Consider the following 23,015-nt stretch of genomic DNA (forward strand, 5'->3'; position numbering starts at 1 on the left):
TTACTCCCTGGCATGTGGGATCTTCCAGGACCAGGGCTCAAACCCGTGTCCCCTGCATTGGCAGGTGGATTCTTAACCACTGAACCACCAGGGAAGCCCAGCATAGTGGTTAAGGGCAGATTCTGGTTGAAATTCAGGCTCTGCCACTTATTAGCCCGAATTCAATCTTTTTGTGTTTTTTTTTAAACAGGGTCACAGATTGATTTATTTATTTTTGTCTGCATTGGGTCTTTGTTGCTGCGTGCAGGCTTTCTCTAGTTGCAGCGAGCGGGGGCTACTCTTCGCTGTGGTGTGCATGCTTCTCATTGCGGTGGCTTCTCTTGTTGCAGAGCACGAGCTCTAGGTGCGTGGGCTTCAGTAGTTGTGGTGCGTGGGCTCAGTAGTTGTGGCTTGCAGGCTCTAGAGCGCAGGCTCAGTAGTTGTGGCACATGGGCTTAGCTGCTCCGCGGCATGTGGGATCTTCCTGGACCAGGGCTCGAACCCGTGTCCCCTGCATTGGCAGGCGGATTCTTAACCACTGTGCCACCAGGGAAACCCCCAAATTCAATCTTTATTAACCTTTCTGTTTTCTATGCCCCACGTCCAGTCCTTAGCAAATCCCGTTAGCTCTACCTACAAACTACGCATATCCAGTATTTACTGACTGAGAGTGATAGAAATGCTCTAACAGAAACAAAGAACACTGCAGTTAGGAGTTCCCAAAACAGGATTCTAAACCACATGATAAGAAATTGTACACAAAACAAATTATCCTAAATTGCTTTGCAATGACAATAATTAACCTGCTGTGAGAGTCACCTATGCCCTCAATTAACATCAATATTTAAAGCTTTTAAAAAGATGTACCAATGACTTAAAGAAAATAAACTTATCAAGTTTTATTCTCAAACCAGAAGCCAAGGGCAAAAGCTGTGCAAGTTCCTCCAGTCGTTCATTCACCCACCCAGTCAACAAATATTTACTGAATAGCTATGACAACAGCTATATTATAACAGATAGTCTATAAATAGGCACATAATAGACACTTTCTAGGTGTTAGAGATAAAGAGTAAAATTAAAGAGATAAAAATCTCTGACCTTTTGGAGCTTACATACCAGTGGGAAGGGTGATAGAGAATAAAGACAGTAAATAAGAAAAATGATACAGTACGTCTGAAGGTAGTAAGTGCTATGCAGAAAGATAAAGAGAGGAAAGAGGGTGAGAAGGATAGCGGTCTTAAACAGAAAAGTCAGGCAATGCTTCATTGAGAAGGGGACCTCTCAGCAAGGACCAGAACCCCACGTCCTCTCCCTGCTACAGGCCTCCTTCACCTGAGGAGTCTGGAGGTTTGCTCCCCAGAGATGACAGAACAGAGGTCCTCTGAATGGGAAGTCACCTGGCAAAGCTGAGAGCACGAAGGTATAAGCAGAGGCGTTCTGAACACTGAACGCCGAGGTGCACAGAGCTCTTCCTCTACTGGGTTCCCAGAATGCTGGCAGTTAAAGAAGTCTTACTCTCCAGGAAGGAAACAGGCTAGAGTCTTCCCTGGCATTTCAAGAACTGTAAAGAGCGTAAGATCTAACCCTATTTGCAAGCCAGTAAGCTAGCTGGCCACAGTGTCATGGATGCTGGCAAGAGACACGAGACTCTGGGGTCAGAGTTTCAAGTTCACCTCGGTTGCCCTTCTTCTCACTCCCCCAAGTCACACAGGGTGACACAGGTGGATACCACGCACGCATAGGGTTTGGGTCACAGTTGAAGAACTCTAAGCTTAGGAAACCTTGATCTTTTTTAAGGAGGTATAAGAAAACCTGTCTAACCTTTGAACTGGAGGGAGACGGTATCTCTGTCATACTGGACAGTAAACAAATCCACCTTCTGCTCCAGACAGAGACACTACCTACACCTCCCAAAGCTCTTCACTACAGCAACATCCTTAAAAAGATGGTCTGGAACAAAAGCCTCTCAGTGTCCTTGCTCACTAGATGTACGGAAACTGAGAAACCATGGAGAGCTACTTTCAACAACATGTAGCGTAAAATCTCAGCTTCTTCACAGTTCTTGACACGGGGAATCTGACCAGGCCAAAATGTCTATAATAGATCTGTTATGTAAATCTATTTTATTAGATAAGATCTCAGATACCAACTTCACAGATTCCTAGCAATCAGCTCACCAACATCACCCTAATGTGACACTCGAAGACACAAGTCCCATGTGTGCCCTCTGAACGTCCAATCAGCCTCCTTTCAGTCACGTGCAGATAACTGACGACTATCAGACACCTGAAGAAAGCTTCTAACATGCAAGTTAGAAACCAAAACAGAGAAAAAGCAACTTGTAGAGAGAAATAAAACTTAAAAATCTATCAGTATTGTTCTTAAAGAAAAAAAATCACATTCATGAAATAAGAAAATGTTGCTATAACTGGGGGTGGGGGTGGGGGAAGAATGGATTGGGAGTTTGCAATTAGCAGATGCAAACTAGTATATATAGGATAGATAAACAACAAGGTCCTACTGTATAGCACAGGGAGCTATATTCAATATCCTGTGATAAACCATAATGGAAAAGAATATAAAAAGAATGTATATATGTGTATAGCTGAGTCACTTCGCTGTACAGCAGAAATTAACACATTCTAAATCAACTATACTTCAATACAATAAATGTTTAAAAAGGAAAATGTTGCTATAACAAAGGAACAGTCATAGAACAAAAGAGCACTTGAATTTTAAAAGAAAAAATGGAATGAGACGGAGTGAGGAAAAGGAGGGGAGACAGGAAGGAGAAAGAGAGATAGACAAAAAAAAGAGATAAAGAAAAGCAAAAAGCTCAAAAAAGCAGTTACGGCTGAAGAAATAACCTAATAAATACAGCAAAGAGGAATAAATGGAAAAAAAGGAGAGGAAAAAAACTAAAAATTAAGAGAACCAGTGAAGATGATCCACCATCTAAATGACAGAAGTTCCATAAAGAACGAACAGAGAAGACAAATGGGAGAAAATGATTGACAAACTAAGAAAATTTCCCAGAACTGAAGTACATCTGCTTCCAGAGGAAAAGGGCCCAATGAGTACTGAGAGACCAGAGGTACATCATCGTGTGCCATTAGGGCAGCCAAAACAAAGAGAAGATTCTACAAGATTCTTGAAAGGGGAAAAGGATCACATATAAAGAACTAGCAACCAGAAAAGCTTTGAAACTCTCAACAGCAAGGCTGCAACCCAAAAGCCAATGGAGCAATATTCTCAAAATTCTGAAGGAAAGAGTTCCAACCTAGAATTCCATACTTAGCTAAACAAGTGTAAGAGCAGAATAAAGACATTTTTAGACACTAAAGGTTTCAGAGATATTTATTTCCTACACCACTTTCCCCAACAAGATAATAGAGAATAGGCTCCACCAAAATGAGAGAGTAAACCAAGAGACAAAATAGGTGTTAGGAAACAAGATCCAATGCACAAGGAAGGTACAGGGAATCCCTAGGAAGACAGGAAGGAAGGTTCCAAAGAGGTCCTCTGTCTTAGATACAGAGGTGACTGACCGAGATTGGATCAGTGTGCTCAACCCACAGCTACACCGAGGTCTATCATCTGAAAGACCTGTGCTGCCATGGGGCCATTTTTTAACCTAAGGGCAGATTAAAAGCCTGGCCAGATTCCTTTCAGCACTTGATTTGCTTGAGGGTGCACTAAGCAAGTGTCTGCCCTGTAGCCTAGATCACATGAGGGCAGTCTTCTCCCCTCATAGAGGTTTTCTGCTTTGCCCTACTCCTAAGAGTTGAAGGAAGGAAAACTGAACGGTACGTGTAGATGTAAACCAGCCTATTCCACACATTGGCTATCTAATACTCCACCATGCCGCGACCTTGGCAGGAGCCCTGGATGTGTGAGTTCACACAATACTCCATCACACTACGACCTTGGCGGGAGCCCTGGGTGTGTGAGTTCACACAATACTCCATCACACTATGACCCTGGCAGGAGCCCTGGATGTGTGAACTCACAAAATATTCCATCATACTATGGCTTGGAAGTGTGGATTCACACAGTCACTCCTGACCTTGCCCATTAACTCCCCTCAGGGATCCTGAAACGTTTCAGTGCACAGAAGCACACCATAACCCAGGGACTGCTCAGCTTTCTCATGGCAGCAGCTTTCCCCCACAGCTGAACTTGTGCTTGCTACTCAGTTTTTCCAAACTCAACCAGACACGTCCTTGGCATATACTCATAGGTAATGAAACTATAAGCAAAACTAAAGAATGATTAATACAAAAGTCAGGAGGATTACACAGGGCGCTTTTATGGTACTAATAATATTCTGTTTCTTAAATGAAGGGTTGGTACCTGGGAGTTTATTTTATCACTTAATAAAATAATGTTTTACATTATCTTCAAAAATGTCTGATACATTTCACAATAAAATTTTAAATGCTTATTGCATTACCTATGTCATGCATTGTTCTAAGCTAAGTAGACCAGACCAAACCAAAACAAACCAAAAAACCACCTTCCCTGCCCTCATCTAATTCTGTAAATTCCATCTGCACTAAGTGTGACAGAGAAGGACAGAGTGCTGTAGCATCTCATAAGATGAGGGTGAACTACGTCTGCAGAGTCAGGAAAGGCTTTGGTGACAATACAGCATTTGAGTTGAAATACCATGAAAAAGTTAATCAAAAGAAGACGGAAGGGAGGAGAATTTCAGGAGGAAGGAGCAGAAACTTCTTGTTAGCAACTGCTAACAGCTATAAAATAGGAAATCGACAGTAACACAATAATAGTGGGGGACGTTAACACCTCACTTACACCAATGGACAGATCAACCAAAATGAAAATAAATAAGGAAACAGAAGCCTTAAATGACACAATAGACCAGATAGATTGAATTGATATTTATAGGACATTCCATCCAAAAACAGCAGATTACACTTTCTTCTCAGGTGCGCACGAAACATTCTCCAGGATAGATCACACCTTGGGTCACAAATCAAACCTCAGTAAATTTAAGAAAATTGAAATCATATCAAGCATCTTTTCTGACCACAACGCTATGAGATTAGAAATGAATTACAGGGAAAAAACGTAAAAAACACAAACACATGGAGGCTAAACAATACGTTACTAAATAACCAAGTCATCACTGCAGAAATCAAAGAGGAAATCAAAAATGCCTAGAGACAAATGACAATGAAAACACGACGATCCAAAACCTATGGAATGCAGCAAAAGCAGTTCTAAGAGGGAAGACTATAGCTATACCTCAAGAAACAAGAAAAATCTCAAATAAACAATCTAACCTTACACCTAAAGGAACTAGAGAAATAAGAACAAACAAAACCCAAAATTAGCAGAAGGAAAGAAATCATAAAGATCAGAGCAGAAATAAATGAAATAGAAACAAAGAAGACAATAGCAAAGATCAATAAAACTAAAAGCTGGCTCTTTGAGAAGATAAACAAAATTGATAAACCATCAGCCAGACGCATCAAGAAAAAGAGGGAGAGGACTCAAATCAATAAAATTAGAATTAGAAACGAAAAAGGAGAAGTTACAACAGACACCACAGAAATACAAAGCATCCTAAGAGACTACTACAAGCAACTCTATGCCAATAAAATGGACAACCTGGAAGAAATGGACAAATTCTTAGAAAGGTATAAACTTCCAAGACTGAACCAGCAAGGAATAGAAAATATGAACAGACCAATCACAAGTAATGAAATTGAAACTGTGATTAAAAATCTTCCAACAAAGTCCAGGACCAGATGGCTTCACAGGTGAATTCTGTCAAACATTTAGAGAAGAGCAGACACCCATCCTTCTCAAACTCTTCCATACAACTGGGGAGGAAGGAACACTCCCAACTCATTCTATGAGGCCACCATCACCCTGATACCAAAACCAGACAAAGATACTACAAAAAAAGAAAATTACAGATCAATATCACTGATGAATACAGATGCAAAAATCCTCAACAAAATACTAGCAAACAGAATCCAACAACACATTAAAAGGATCATACACCATGATCAACTGGGATTTATCCCAGGGATGCAAGGATTCTTTAGTATACGCAAATCAATCAATGTGATACACCATATTAACAAACTGAAGAATAAAAACCATATGATCATCTCAATAGATGCAGAAAAAGCTTTTGACAAAAGTCAACACCCATTTATGATAAAAACTGTACAGAAAGTGGGCATAGAGGGAACCTACCTCAACATAATAAAGGCCATATATAACAAACCCACAGCAAATATAATTCTCAATGGTGAAAAACTGAAAGCATTTCCTCTAAGATCAGGAACAAGACAGGGATGTCTGCGCTCACCACTATTATTCAACATAGTTTTGGAAGTCCTAGCCAGCAGACTAGCAACCAGAGAAGAAAAAGAAATAAAAGGAATACAAATTGGAAAAGAAAAGGTAAAACTGTCACTGTTTGCAGATGACATGATACTATATATAGAGAATCCTAAAAATGCCACCAGAAAACTACTAGAGCTAATCAATGAATTTGGTAAAATTGCAGGATACAAAATAAATGCACAGAAATCTCTTTCATTCCTATACACTAATGATGAAAAATCTGAAAGAGAAATTTAGGAAACACTCCCATTTACCACTGCAACAAAAAGAATAAAATACCTAGGAAGAAACCCACCTAGGGAGGCAAAAGAGCTGTATGCAGAAAACTATAAGACACTGATGAAAGAAATTAAAGATGATACCAACAGATGGAGAGATATACCATGTTCTTGGATTGGAAGAATCAATATTGTGAAAATGACTATACTACCCAAAGCAATCTACAGATTCAATGCAATCCCTATCAAATTACTAATGGCATTTTTCACAGAACTAGAACAAAAAAATCTTAAAATTTGTCTGGAGACACAAAAGACCCAGAATAGCCAAAGCAGTCTTGAGGGAAAAAAATGGAGCAGGAGGAATCAGACTCCCTGACTTCAGACTATACGACAAAGCTACAGTAATCAAGACAATATGGTACTGGCATAAAAGCAGAAACATAGGTCAATGGAACAAGATAGAAAGCCCAGAGATAAACCCACGCACCTATGGTCAACTAATCTATGACAAAGGAGGCAAGGATATACCATGGAGAAAAGACAGTCTCTTCAATAAGTGTTGCTGGGAAAACTGGACAGCTACATGTAAAAGAATGAAATTAGAACACTCCCTAACACCATACACAAAAATAAACTCAAAATGGATTAGAGACCTAAATGTAAGACCGGACACTATAAAACTCTTAGAGGAAAACATAGGAAGAACACTCTTTGACATAAATCACAGCAAGATCTTTTTTGATCTACCTCCTAGAGTAATGGAAATAAAACCAAAAATAAACAAATGGGACCTAATGAAACTTCAAAGCTTTTGAAAAGGAAGGAAACCATAAACAAGACAAAAAGACAACCCTCAGAATGGGAGAAAATATTTGCAAATGAATCAATGGACAAAGGATTAATCTCCAAAATATATAAACAGATCATGCAGCTCAATATTAAAGAAACAAACAACACAATCAAAAAATGGGCAGAAGACCTAAATAGACATTTTTTCAAAGAAGACAGATAGATGGCCAAGAGCACATGTAAAGCTGCTAAACATCACTAATTATTAGAGAAATGCAAATCAAAACTACAATGAGGGGCTTCCCTGGTGGCACGGTGGTTGAGAGTCCGCCTGCCGAAGCAGGGGACACGGGTTCGTGCCCTGGTCTGGGAAGATCCCACATGCCGCGGACTGGCTAGGCCTGTGAGCCATGGCCGCTGAGCCTGCGCGTCCGGAGCCTGTGCTCCGCAACGGGAGAGGCCACAACAGTGAGAGGCTCGCGTACCGCAAAAAAAAACAAAACAACAACAAAAAAACTACAATGAGGTATCACCTCACACCAGTTAGAATGGGCATCATCAGAAAATCTACAAACAACAAATGGTGGAGAGGGTGTGGAGAAAAGGGAACCTTCTTGCATTGCTGGTGGGAATGTGAATTGATACAGCCACTATGGAGAACAGTATGGAGGTTCCTTAAAAAACTAAAAACAGAATTACCATATGATCCAGCAATCCCACTACTGGGCATATACCCAGAGAAAACCATAATTCAAAAAGACACATGCACCCCAATGTTCACTACAGCACTATTTACAATAGCCAGGTCATGGAAGCAACGTAAATGTCCATTAACAGAAGAATGGATAAAGAAGATGTGGTACATATATACAATTATTACTCAGCCATAAAAAGGAAGGAAATTGGGTCATTTGTTGAGACGTGGATGGATCTAGAGACTGTCATACAGAGTGAAGTAAGTCAGAAAGAGAAAAACAAATATCGTATATTAACGCATATATGTGGAACCTAGAACAATGGTACAGATGAACCGGTTTGCAGGGCAGAAGTTGAGACACAGATGTAGAGAACAGACGTATGGACACCAAGCGGGGAAAGCGGCGGGGTGGTGGTGGTGGTGGTGATGTGCTGAATTGGGAGATTGGGATTGACATGTATACACTGTGTGTATAAAATGGATGACTAATAAGAACCTGCTGTACAAAAAAATAAATAAAATTAAATTAAAAAATTAAAAAAAAAAGAAACTTCATTTATTTCTTACTTCATATGGTATTAGGTACACGGTCAGCACTTGTGGAGAAATTGGAACTTGTGTGCACTGCTGGTGGGAATGTAAATGATGTAGCTACCATGGAAAGCAGTATGGAGGTTCCTCAAAAAATTAAAAGAAAACTACCATATGATCCAGCAATCCCACTTCTGGATATTTATACAAAAGATTTGAAAACAGGGTATTGAAGACATATATCTGCACTGTGCTGTTCATGGAAGCATAAAGTCCATCAGCGGATGAATGGATAAAGAAAATGAGATATAAGATGGAATATTTTCAGCCTTAAAAAAGGAGGTGGGCTTCCCTGGTGGCGCAGTGGTTAAGAACCTGCCTGCCAATGCAGGGGACATGGGTTCGAGCCCTGGTCCGGGAAGATCCCACATGCCACGGAGCAACTAAGCCCATGAGCCACAGCTATTGAAGCCTGCATGCCTAGAGCCCGTGCTCTGCAACGAGAAGCCACCACAATGAGAAGCCCACACACAGCAAAGAAGAGTAGCCCCTGCTCACCGCAACTAGAGAAAGCTCGTGCACAGCAACCGACCCAATGCAACCAAAAATAAATAATAAATAAATAAATAAATTTTTTTTAAAAAAAGAGGGAAATCCTGTCATACGCTACCACATGGATGAACCATGAGGACTTATGCTAAGTGCAATAGGTCAGACGAATGCTGCGTGATTCTACCTACACGAGGGATCTCACATCGGCACTCACGGAAGCGGTAAGTACAAGAGTGGTTGCTAGGGGCCAGGAGCTGGGGTAAATGAGGAGTCCTCGGTACACCATGTTCAACGTACAGAGTTTGTCAAACAACAATGTGCATACAGTTAGCAACACTTAACACTTAAAAGTTTGTTAAGAGAGGAAATTTCATGTTACGTGTTTTTTACCAAAAAAAAAAAAAAAAGAGTGCTTTACTCTGGAGTGTTAGTAACCCATGGCAATTTATTTAGAGAGAAGCCTTGAGGTTTTCGTCCTAAGGTTAACATTAATTTCCTGACATTCTGTACTTGGGCCTGGGGTGCCCAGCTGTCCTGATTACAGACCTTTAATTTATCCCTGTTTTCAGGCCCGCCTCTCACTTTCCTTCATCTGCTATTCCCATCTGCACGCTTGCAGGGAAAGTATCCCGAAAAGGTAGTTCAGCTCCTACTTCTGTTTTCTGTCTTTCAAAATTCACTGAAATATTTTTGTTATTCCTTCTTACACTCCTTCATTGCTATTACTGAGGAGTCTTGGAAACAAGAAGACCAAGACATATGTGTGTACTCAGTTTATTGTCTTGAGTCGGAAAGCCTCCCTGCTTTTTAACACTTATTTGATGATAACCTCCATCCATGAGGTTAGGAACCACATAAACACGTTTCATTGCTTTGATTTACGAGTGAGGACCATGTCTTACACATAATAGGCACTCAGCAAGTATCTATTGAAGAACTGAACTTTCATCTAACTTCTTAATTTAGTGCCCTATTTCCTTGTTGAAATGACTCTATTTTCACTTTGCCTATCAGTCATCTGCTAACCCAAACATCAAACCTACACTTTGAGAGACTTGTGGTAGAGGCCTACAAATACTTCCATTAAATCATGATAATTTAGATTTTATTCCTATCACCATCTTTCTGCATTTCCATTTCTTTTGGTTAAACAGCTAGCATTGGTATCTCTCATTTATTCTGTGCACAAGTGAGCATTCATTCAACCATAATTTGCCGCTAAAATAACGAGAACTAAGAGATATGAACATAAATGAGAACACTGTCCTTGTTTTCAGAGTTCCCAGTCTAGTTTGGATAGAAACATTCAAGCAAATAATTGCAGTACAATGTGATAATCTCCTAATTCCTTATTTCCGGAGGCCAAAGCAAATGGCACTGTAATTATTACTGTCTCTTCAGCCAGGTAAAAAGACCACAAATGGCAGTGACAGAAGGAAGCCGCTGAATCCAGGGAAAGGAAGTGGAGGCTTGTGATGCCAAATGGACTCAAGTTTCATAATCTATGCAAGAGTTTATTGCAAGAGCTAACTTTCTGGTGATTTTTCCATTCACAGTTGTTGAAATTATTCAGTTCCTGATAACAGTAATGAATTAGTGACATAATATGAATTGTCTCTAGCTATATATTTCTTTAAACTTGCCTCATTTTTAAAAGCATTTTTCTTTAATGATTCTTGCTGTTTGTTTGCATTAGAATTCCATTTCTGAATTGGAAAAAATGTGTTAAGATGCTAAGAGCTGAAAGAAGTCTATAGAAAGCGCTATGACAACATGGCAGAGGAAACTCCTCAGTGCCTATGGGAGGCATCTACGGGCTAACAAAGGAGACAATGAGGGGAGGAATGTGCACAGAATAGGAGGGAGGTTAGAGCCCAGCGAATTTGTTCCAGAGAATCCACAGGGACAATGGTGGGAAATAAAGTCAGACATGTAGGATGGGGGTCAAGTCATGAAAAATCTTCACAATTCAGAAAAATCTATCACAACATTTCAGTGTCTGTCAAAGGAAGGCCCTGAAAGGTTGGTGTCTGGGCAGAGCTTAAGGAAACAACTAACAGGGGAGAAAGAGATCGTTCTTCTAGCAGCACTGCAAAATACTGACGCTTCATTACAAGTGGCCAGTTAGCCACTGCCAAGGCAAAGCACCTGGGCCAACTCTTCCTGATACCTAGACCCTATTTCCAGACTTCCCTTTTTCTTTTATTTATTTTTTAATCAATTAATTAATTAATTTTAATTTATGGCTGCATTGGGTCTTAGCTGCTGCATGCAGGCTTTCTCTAGTTGCGGCGAGGGGTAGCTACTCTTCGTTGTGTGCGCGGGCTTCTCATTGCAGTGGCTTCTCTTGTTGTGGAGCACGGGCTCTAGGCATGTGGGCTTCAGCAGTTGTGGCTCGCGGGCTCAGTAGTTGTGGCTCGTGGGCTCTAGAGCGCAGGCTCAGTAGTTGTGGCACACGGGCTTAGTTGCTCCGTGGCACGTGGGATCTTCCCAGACCAGGGCTTGAACCCGTGTCCCCTGCATTGGCAGGCGATTCTTAAGCACTGCGCCACCTGGGAAGTCCCCCCCTTTTTCTTTTCTTTTCTTTTTTTTTTTTAGAATTTATGTATGTATGTATTTATTTATTATTTTATTTTTTGGCTGTGTTGGGTCTTCGTTGCTGCTCACGGGCTTTCTCTAGTTGCGGCGAGCAGGGGCTACTCTTCACTGCGGTGCGCAGGCTTCTCATTGCGGTGGCTTCTCTTGTTGCAGAGCCTGGGCTCTAGGCACGCGGGCTCAGTAGTTGTGGTGCATGGGCTTAGTTGCTCCACCTCATGTGGGATCTTTCCAGCCAGGGCTTGAACCCATGTTCCCTGCATTGGCAGGTGGATTCTTAACCACTGTGTCACCAGGGAAGCCCCCTTCTTCTTTTAACCACTACCACCAGTATAAAAGCACTGGGTGGTGGTAGGTAGGAAAAAGAATGCAATACAAATATGCACAAGGAATCTTACCCAGAATAGACAGCCTTAGAAAAACCCTGGTCAAACACAAATAGCTGGAAATTTCTTTTTGGTTCAACCAGGTTTGACTTCTTATTAGTCCAAATGTTTATCTAGTTGTGAGGCTTTTATCGAAGTGGAGAATATACTTTTTTAGTAATAAGACTTTCCCTGCATATTATTGCTTGAATTTTGGGCAATTTCTCTTTCTTTCTCCCCATAAACAGCAGTCTTACAGAAGAACTAAATAGATTTTTTTTCCCAAAGAGGACACTAAAATGGCCAACAGTCACATAAAAAGATGCTCAGCAAGGCTAATCATCAGGGAAATGCAAAACAAACCCACAATTACCTATCACCTCACACCTGCCAGAATGACCCTCCTCAAGAAGAAAAGAGACAACAGTGCTGGCGAGGGTGTGGAGAAAAGGGAACCCTCACACGATGTTGGTGGGAGTGTAAGTTGGTCTGACCACTGTGGAAAACAAAAAACTAAAACTAGATCTGCCATACAGTCCAGCAATTCCACTTCTGGGTATACCCAAAGGCAACGGAAATGGGATTTTGAAGAGATATATGCACTCCTGTGTTTACTGCAGCATCATTCACAATACCCAAGATGTGGAAACAATCTCAATGCCCATCAACAGATGAAAGGATAAAAAAGGTGTGGTGTATATATACACAATGGAATATTATTCAGCCACAAGAAAGGAGGACATCCTGCCATTTGCGAAAATATGGATGGATCTTGAGCACATTATGCTAAATGAAGTAAGTTAGAGAAAGACAGTACGTATGGTATCATTTATATGTGGAATCCTAAAAAAAAGCCAAACTCATAACGAACAGAGAGTAAAATAAGAACAATCTTATCTTCCCACCCCCGCCATCCCCTTGTATGGGGGAGTGGGAAGATAACACTGATGTAGCTTAAGGGTATGAGCTTGCAATGAGTATAGTATAAATAAGTCATAGAGATCTAATGCATAGCATAATGAATAAAGACAACAATACTGTACTATAATTAGGTAATGTGATAAATATCACTACAATGGCAATCAAAGTACAATATACAAATGTATCAAAGTAATACATTGTACACAATGTTAAATTTATACAGTGTTACATTATTCAATAAAAATGCCAAATTTATTCAAGAAAAAAGGAACAATAGCTGACTTTTAATGACTACTTATTACTTACTTATTGCTTCTCACTACTACTACTAGCTACCATCTATAGAGCACTAACTATGTGCCAGGCACTGTGCTTTACGGATATTGTTATGAATCCTTTAGGCAATCTTATAGGGCAGGGATTAACATATCCATTTTATAGATACCAAGCCTCTGATAACGTAACTAAGTTGTCCAGGAAATAAATGCCACTGCTGTTTGCTGCAAAGCCTGTGCTTGGTCTTCTATGCCACACTGATAAACTAGTTCAAAGACATACCTGCAGTTCACTCTTACACTCACTACAGAACCCCACACTAGAGGGGAAGAGCTGTCTCACTGAGGAAGAAAAGACCCAGAGAAGGTGCTGAAGAGGGCAGACCATACCAATCAGCTCTCCTGTGTACAAGCAAGGCCAACCCTTAAACACGGAGAAGGGAGAGGCACACAAACGGCTCCAGTAGCTCCCTCTTCCGAGACTGTCCTTACATCAAGCGGGTGCTGAGATCCTAGAGGTCACCTTATTGCAGCTCTTTAACATCTACGGCAGTTAAGATAGGATGGGAAGCCAGGACAAAGTACCCACTATTTACTGAGCACTACAATGGGCCTCTTGACCCAATTTTCTCACTTAATTTTCAAAAAACACACTGTGAAACAGGGATTATTTCCATTTCACTGATTAGGAAAGGCTCAGAGAAACTGAATAATTTGTTTAAGACCATAAAGCTAGTAAACAGCAGAACAAGACTTGAAACTAGTTATGTCTAAATTCAAATACTCTGTGCAGATTACACGAGCTTTATATGAATAGAAATGGAAGCCCAGGTACCCAGATTTCTGTAATAAGTTATAAAGTCCAGGGACTTTCCTGAGGTCTCTTCCTCCCTTCGGTTTTCCCCTCTTGCCCTTGGTCATCCTGGTTCATGCTTCTTGTCCAAGAAATGGTTTTATTGATGTTTTTAAAAAAATTTAGATTTACTTATTAACATGAGATGTTATCCTATGTGCTTAATTACTATGTTGCATAAAAGAATTACATAAATCATAGGAAAACATCCAATTAATAATGTAAGTTTCAGCTCTTTACAACATTAAATGGTTCACAAATGGCATAGTAAATGAGTCAAACTTGACTGCTTCTTATTCTTTCTTGTATTACTAGAAGCCCAATAACAATATCCTACATGTATATGGCCCTTTACAGTTTGCTATGAACTTTCACTTATTGTAAAGCAGGTTACACATTTCACAGATAAGAAACTGAAGCTCACAGAGGTTGAGTTTTCCAAGGTAACATAAAAGGAAGCTGGTATCCTGATTCCAAGGAATTACTTTGTTAACCACAACAAAGCTGCACCTTTGACTCTACAACTACTAAAATACCTAAGATATACCTATAGCTATCTCGATTTCATAGGTGACCCAGATCAATATCAAAACGAGAACTAGATTTGCCTTGTCTTGCCAGAAACTTAAGATCCTCCTTCTTTATGTTGGATAGTCATTTCAATTTTATAAACCCTTTTCCTCTTGTGTTACGATGGAAATGGAAATGCTGTTTACTTGTTTTCAACATTTGGAATAAATCCATAGACAAAAAACACAAGATTTAACTACAGTTACAAATCCGAATATGAATGTTAGCAATCTTGATAATATAAAACAAAGGATATGTCCAACAGGTTGGGAAGTGGAGGGAAAGAGAAAATTTGAAAAAAGAGGTAAGATTGTTTATATCCTTACTTTAGAAAATGAGGGGTCTGTCATATGTGCTGAAATAAGAAACAGAGCTTTAAATATTTCATTTGAAGCTCCAGTAATGATCAAAGAGAAATGTGAGAATAATGGTACCTCTTAAAAAATAGGGAGAGAGGGAGGAAGTGGTGTGACATAAATTGTCACAGGACGTGGAATGTCCATGTAGGGGAACCATCAGGGCTACAGAAACAGTTAAAAGCGGGTGAATCCAGAGAAGGAGCTATGGTTTTCACTACTAATCTTTCTGAACTAATGGATCTTTTAACTCTTTGCTGGTATTATTTGCATAAAAATATTTTTTTCAGAGAAAAGGGATGGATAGATACGAAAAATCAAATAAAACAGTATACGTTTCTTTTTAAAAACTACTATCACTATTAGAAATGGCGAGTTGTTCTTGACTTTTTATCAAAATTGTACATAGTCTTCTAACATTTCAAACTGGAGCCAGCTTCCCAGAACCGGCAATGACTTCTCTGTTGTAGAAATCTCTGAATGCACTGTTGTTATTCCGTTTTCAACAGCCCCATAAATACTCACTGTCTCTCATGACTGATGTTATTATAAGATGACAGCTATGTCCTGACTCAAGCCTCTCACTGTCAGCACAATCTTTTTTTTTTTTTTTTTTAACATCTTTATTGTCAGCACAATCTTGTGCTGGAAATAATTTAAACATGTTGCAATAAGCTGTATAACACCATCTAATTCCCAAACCATCTAACCTGCCTACTGCAACTCACAGACAAAATCATCATTTTTTTCTCTTCTTCTTAAAAGTTTTCCAGAAATATTCACCTGGTGTAAGATATATGGTAAAATATAGAGCTGGAAAGAAAAGGTCTTGAGATGGAAGCACAAATCTAAATTAGAGGGCTTCCCTGGTGGCGCAGTGGTTGAGAGTCCGCCTGCCGATGTAGGGGACGTGGGTTCGTGCCCCGGTCTGGGAAGATCCCACATGCCACGGAGCAGCTGGGCCCATGAGCCATGGCCTCTGAGCCTGCGCGTCCGGAGCCTGTGCTCCGCAACGGGAGAGGCCACAACAGTGAGAGGCCCGCGTAAAAAAAAAAAAAAAAAAAAAAAAAAAAAATCTAAATTAGAAGAAAAATAGGGTATGTAACAAAAAGTACAGAGAAAATTCAAGCCCTTGGAAGGAAACGTGAACTGTTAAGGAACAGAAGCGAAAAGAGACTTAAACATGTTTATGTTGTTAGCAAGGATGAGTCTAGAAATCAGTGATATATATTTATTAAAACAAAGTCAGCCAAATACATAGGAGTAATTTCTGGAGGCAGAAAAATTTTGGAAGGATACTTTTTCCTAACAAATTTACTAATACTAAAAAGGTACACATACTCCAGGAACTCTTAAATATCATTTTAAAATGAAACAAATCTTGGGGGAGGAAAAACATAAAAAGAGAAAGGAACCAATACCTCTTAGATTGGAATAAACTGGCTGCCTTTCTTTGCTCTTTGTTTTTCAGATTGCTGGTGAGGAAACTCACCTGAACATTATTTTGGATCTACTATATCTGTGAACCTCTAATAAGTCATGACATTCCATCAACCATTATTCTCTATAATTTTCATACAAACTTAAACATTCAACACCATAGGCTACTCTAGGGTATACTGGCAGGAAATACAATTGGGATGCCAGATTTACATTCCCAGGGAGGTTTCAGAGGATGGTTCAGAAGCTGTGGAACATGACACACATAAAAGGTAGCCAAGCTGGGGATGGTCTTGGGCAGGAAAAGCAGCACGTCTCACAGTTCATTCAGCACCACTGCATTTGTAAAAGTGTTGATATCTTTGTGTACCATAGCTCTGATGAACATAGATGCAAAAATCCTCAACAAAATACTAGCAAACCAAATTCAAGAGCACATTAAAAGGATCAAACACTATGATCAAGTGGGATTTATCCCTGGGATGCAAGGATGGTTTGACATATGCAAATCAATGAACGTGATATACCACATTAACGAAATGAAGATAAATGAAGGATTAAATGAAGGATAAGAATCATATGATCATCTCAACAGATGCAGAAAAATAATTTGACAAAACTCAACATACTTTCATGATAAAAACTCTCAATAAATTAGGTACAGAAGGAATGTACCTCAACATAATAAAGGCCATTTATGACAAGCCCACAGCTAACAAATCCTCAGTGGTAAAAAGTTCAAAGTGTTCCTCTCAAGTCAGGAACAAGAAAAGGATGCCCACTCTTACCACTCCTGTTCAACACAGTACTAGAAGTCCTAGCCACAACAAACTGGCAAAAAAAGGAAATTAAAGGCATCCAAATAGGAAGAATTAAATTCTTTAATTAAATTAAAGAATTTAAAGGAAGAATTAAAATCATCTCTGTATGCAGATGACATGATCTTATACATAAAAACCCTAAAGTCTCCACCAAAAAGCTGTTAGAATTAATCAATGAATTTAATAAAGTTGCAGGACACAGAATCTACATATAAAAATCAGTTGCATTTCTATACACTAACAATGGACTGCTTGAAAGAGAAATCAAGAAGAAAATCCCATTTACAATAGCATGAAGAGCAATAAAATACTTAGGAACAAATTTAACCAGAGGAGATGAAAGACCTGTACACTGAAAACTATAAGACACTGGGGAAAGAAACTGAAGAAGACACAAATAAATGGAAAGATAACCTGTGTTCTTGGATTGGAAGAATGAATATTGCTAAAATATCCATACTACCTGAAGTGATCTACAAATTCAATATAATCTCTATCAAAATTCCAATGGTATTTTTCACAGAAACAGAAAAAATTATCCTAAGATTTGTACGAGACCACAAAAGTTCCTGAATAGCCAGAGCAATCTTGAGAATGAAAGAACAAAGCTGGAGGCATCACACTTCTTGATTTCAAACTACATTGTAAGGCTATAGTAATCAAAACAGTATGGTATTGGCATAAAAACAGGCACACAGATCAATGGCACAAAAAAGAGAGCCCAGAAATCAGCCCACCACATATGGTCAACTAATACCTGACAAGGCACCAAGAACACATAATAAGGAGAAGAAAGTCTCTTTGAAAAGTGGTGCTGGGAAAACTGGACATTCACATTCAAAAGAATCAAACTGGACCCCTATTATATATCACTCACAAAAATTAACTCAAAATGGATTAGACTTAAATTTGAGACCTGAAACCACAAAGCTCCTAGAAGAAAACAAAGGGGAAAAGCTCCTTGACATTGGTCTTGGCAACGATTATTTGGATTTGACACCAAAGCAAAGGCAAAAATAGACAGGTGGGACTACATTAAACTACAAGGCTTCTGCACAGCAGAGGACACCACCAACAAAAGAAAAAGCAACCTACTGATTGGGAGAAAATATTTGCCAATCATATATCTGATAGGGGATAATATCCAAAATATATAAAGAACCAAACAACTCAATAGCAAAAAAACAATCTGATTTTAGAATAGGCAGAGGAACCGAACAGACATTTTTTGGCAAAGAAGACATACAAATGGCCAACGGGTACATGAAACGGTGCTCAACATCACTAATCATCAGGGAAATGCAAATCAAAAGCACAAAGATGTCAGAATACCTATTATGAAAACGTCAAGAGATAACAAATGTTGGCCAGGATGTGGAGAAAAGGGAACACTTGCACACTGTTGGGGAGAATGTAAATTGGTGCAGTCACTATGGCAAACAGTATGGAAGAGCCTCAAAAAATTGAAAATAGAACCTCCAAATGATCCAGCAATCCTACTCCTGAATATATATTTGAAAGAAATGAAATCAGTATCTAAAAGAAAATTCTGCACTCCCATTTTCATTGCAGCATCATTCACAATAGCCAAGACGTGGAAATAACCCAAGTGTCTGTCAGTGGATGAATGGATAAAGAAAATGCAGTGCTTCTTTAAACAATGGAATACTATTCAGCCATAAAAAAGATGGAAATCCTGTCATTTGCAGCAACATGGATGAACCTGGAGGGCATTAAGCTGCATGAAATAAGTCAGACACAGAAAGACAAATACTGGATGTTATCACTTACATGTGGAAACAAAACAAAAAAGTCAGTTTCATAGAAACAGAGAGTAGAATGGTAGTTGCCAGGGGCTGGGGTGTGGGAGAAATGGGGAGATGTAGGTCAAAGGGTACAAACTTTTAGTTATAAGAAAAATAAGTTCTGCAGATCTAACGCACAGCATGATGACTATAGTTAGTAATAAAGTACTGTATACTTGAAATCTGTTAAGAATAAATCTTCGGCCTTCTTCCCCACAAACACACAAAACAACTAACTATGTGAAGTGAGAGATGTGTTAATTATCTTGACCATGGCAATTTTTTCACATCGTATCTGTATAACAAATCACATATGTATATGTACTGTACAATGTATGTGTATAACAAATCACATTGTATACTTTAAATATATAAAATGATATTTGTCAATTATTCCTCTATAAGGCTGAAAATATATATAAATAAAAAGGTAGTCCAGAAAAAAGAAGTTTTTCTACAGTATTTTCCAACTGGCAACTTTAGGAGATACAACAGAGCAGGACATTTAGTCTGCTGATTAAGGTCAAAAAGGCAGTACCAATCTGTCCTGTAACATTAGTTGTTTTAACCTGTTTCCTAGAAAGTAGACTTACAAAAGACCTATTGACAATAAATGTATACTCCAACATGTACACCAGCCCAAGAAGAAAATTAATTTTGAAAAGAAAAAAGGTACATATTTTTGGTCATAAGCAATAGGCCTCCCTGAGCATTCTGACAGTCTTCAGAAAGAGTAAACTCTCCATTACGTACAATTCATTAAACTTTAACATTAACCAGCATTTTGGTATCCATAGTACGCTAAGAAAGATAATCCTCAACACTTCAAATTCCCAGAATATATTTTTAAATTTCAAAAATGAACTGAACTGTGCTCAACATAGCTTTAATGTTAGGTATACTTATTATTTTGTGATGCTTTGAAAACTAGTAATTCATATTAGAAATATATAACTCTCTAGTACGTTTCATTAACCATTTCGTTTTCTAACTGCTTAGACTGAAACAGAGTATACTGTATCAGGAAAGCTGAAAAAATGCCCAATGATTATGTCAGGGCCACCAATCCTTTAATGCTGGTGTGTCTCCTCAGAATATGAGTAATAAAAGAGCGGCTATAACATGTCTATTTTATGCTTTCTGGCCCTTTGTTTTCTAATTAATCAACCAGAAAAAAAAAGCGGTTGAAAAATATTCTCAAAACGCATACTATAAAACTTTATCATAAAACACCTTTGTGATCATATGTCAAATTATGTGTCCACATTCACTGTGTATTTGTTAAATTTATAGATTACATGATATAAATGATACTACCCCCACTTATGTTTGGTTTCATGGAAATTTCACATACTTTCTTTTATTCACTCGTCATAAGAAACCTAAGAGGGAGACAAGGAACCTATAACCAAGTCTGTTTTACTGAGGCCTCAAATATATTTTTTATAAGAGGTATGAGAATGATGCTCTTTGGCATCTTATATTTGTAATTAAAAGATAAAAATAATTATGAAATTTATTATTGGTCATTATAATGTTGCTTCACATTCTTTAAAAACAGTTGAAAATATTCCTTGGCTTACCTGCTGCATGTAACAAACTAGCTTCTACTCTGTGGGGAACTCTTGGTGGAATTTTCATAGATGCACGAATCTGGTAAAAACTAAAGCAAAAGAGACAAAGAAGTCACTTCAAAACATTTAAAAATATGCAATGCTGCAATTTCTATATATCTATATGTATTAAAAAATAAAGTTGGTCTGCTTCTATCAGTCTCCCACAGTATTTACTGCTGGTGGGAAACAGTGTATCAGATCCACACACAGATCAAATACTAGCATGACATAAAACCCAAAGGGAAACAGGCGTGTGTAAAGACAGACAAGAGAAACAATCTTACTTTAAATGAGAGAATGCATAGCAACCATAGGAGTTACTAACGATTCTAAGAGTTTCACTGCTTTATTTGATTTATTCATTTTTTTCTTTTAAAAGATAATAAATTATTCTTAAGCATAATTTTGAGAAAATACAGGATTAATAGTAGACAGTTTTAAAAAAATTAGTTTCATACTATAAGATATGTATTTGGTTTAAAGAATTCAGTATTTTTTCGAGGTCATAACTATTCTGTTTAGTTTATGCACTTTTACTTGCTTATTTATTCTACATAATTAAGAAAAAATATATATTAAAAAAAATCTACCAGTCATTAACAATATCAGTTTAAACAGAAAAAATTATGAGATAGAAGTATTATAATATGCTTGTGTTTTAACATCATTACACTACTAGTTTGTGTATGTAATGGAGGATACATGTATCTTTGTGTATACACACACACACACACACACACACACAGAGGGTTACTAAAAGCTAAATGAAGATTATAAATCAGGGATGACTTTAGATGGACCCTAGGGAGCTGAATATTTAGTCTTTATTTCTCTTTAATAATTTCCTAGATGATAGTTTAAATATTACATTTGTAAATAATACAAAGATTAAAATATATAAATATATTTATTACTATTATTTCTAGGAAGGTGTGGCCTTGAAGAGAACACAGATCACAAAGTCCGAATTAAAGAGTGAATGAAACAGTAGCCAATTAAATTTAGAACCTTTAAAATCACAATTTGGCCTTAAAGAGACATGGCAAAACTCCACAGAGATAGATGCTTAGTTGAGATTAAGATGAGGTCACCTGGAAGCCGTGAGATGACTGAGAAGAAAAATCGAAGTGGAAAGAGCAGGAGCCTTGGGACCAAAGGAGAGCAAAGTTTTAATTTTAATTAAAGATTAAGTGAAATATTGCTATTTTAAAATATTCAGGTATGTGGTATAAGAGCTTAAGAATAAGCAACTGATAGACATTTCATTTTAAACTTCTTAAGCACAAGAACTATGTCCTATTTGTAAGTGTACACCCTCAATCCTAATATAATGATTTGCACACATAAATTCAGAGACATTTAAACAACACTCTGCATTTACTGTATACTGTTAGAGTATCCTAATTTAAAACTCCCTGAATTTAAATGTGCATGTGGGACTTCCTTGGTGGCGCAGTGGTTAAGAATCAGCCTGCCAATGCAGGGGACACGGGTTCAATCCCTGGTCTGGGAAGATTCCACATGCCGCAGAACACCTAAGCCCGTGTGCCACAACTACTGAGGCTGTGCGCTAGAGCCCATGAGCCACAGCTACTGAGCCCGTGTGCCACAACTACTGCAGCCCACGTGCCTAGAGCCTGTGCTCCGCAACAAGAGAAGCCACCGGAATTAGAAGCCCACGCACTGCAACAAAGAGTAGCCCCTGCTTGCTGCAACTAGAGAAAGCCCGCGTACAGCAACAAAGACCCAATGAAGCCAAAAATAAATAAATGAAAAAAAAAAGTGCCTAAAACATACAGTTCAACATATTAAAAAATAAATAAATGTGCGTGTGTATACATATACATACACGTACCATTAATTCATGACTTATTGAGGACCCACCTATGTTTAGCCACTGGGCTAAGTTCTAGAGATACAGGAGAAACAAACCACTGGAAGTAATTACCTACATTATTTTAAGCGATGTTCACTTTGCATTTATAAAAGCAGTCTATTATGACTGTAAATATATTTTTTAATTAAAATTAATGATACTTTAAAGGTATAAATCTTCAAAAATGAACAAAACTTTCAAATGTGCATATGTTAACTTTTTTTACGTAAAATATCAAATAAGAGATAAAATTTTAAAAGCAAAGGATAAAATATTTCCTTTTCTAAGGGCTGTGGTGAGCTAGGTTATTCAGAACAACTTCTTGCTAAAAAAACAACTAAAACAGCCAAATAAAGTATAAAAATATAT

General features: G+C 38.3%; 1 protein-coding gene across 15 annotated transcripts in view; it reads right to left on the minus strand.

Annotated features, from left to right (window-relative positions):
* Positions 1 to 23,015, minus strand: part of FAM135A (family with sequence similarity 135 member A) — a 123,622-nt gene that overhangs the window by 69,656 nt on the left and 30,951 nt on the right. For all 15 annotated transcript variants that reach the window (XR_003430004.1, XM_027093056.1, XM_027093067.1 and 12 more), the window contains one exon: positions 20,738 to 20,817. Coding sequence is in view for 14 of the 15 variants with exons in the window: in XM_027093056.1 (XP_026948857.1) it covers positions 20,738 to 20,817 (80 nt within the window). In the remaining variant the exon portion in view is untranslated. The remainder of the gene's footprint in view (positions 1 to 20,737; positions 20,818 to 23,015) is intronic.

Source organism: Aethalodelphis obliquidens, unplaced genomic scaffold (genome assembly GCF_003676395.1).
Source record: "Aethalodelphis obliquidens isolate GAN/ISIS:26980383/991018 unplaced genomic scaffold, ASM367639v1 scaffold3, whole genome shotgun sequence".
Lineage (NCBI taxonomy): Eukaryota > Metazoa > Chordata > Mammalia > Artiodactyla > Delphinidae > Aethalodelphis > Aethalodelphis obliquidens.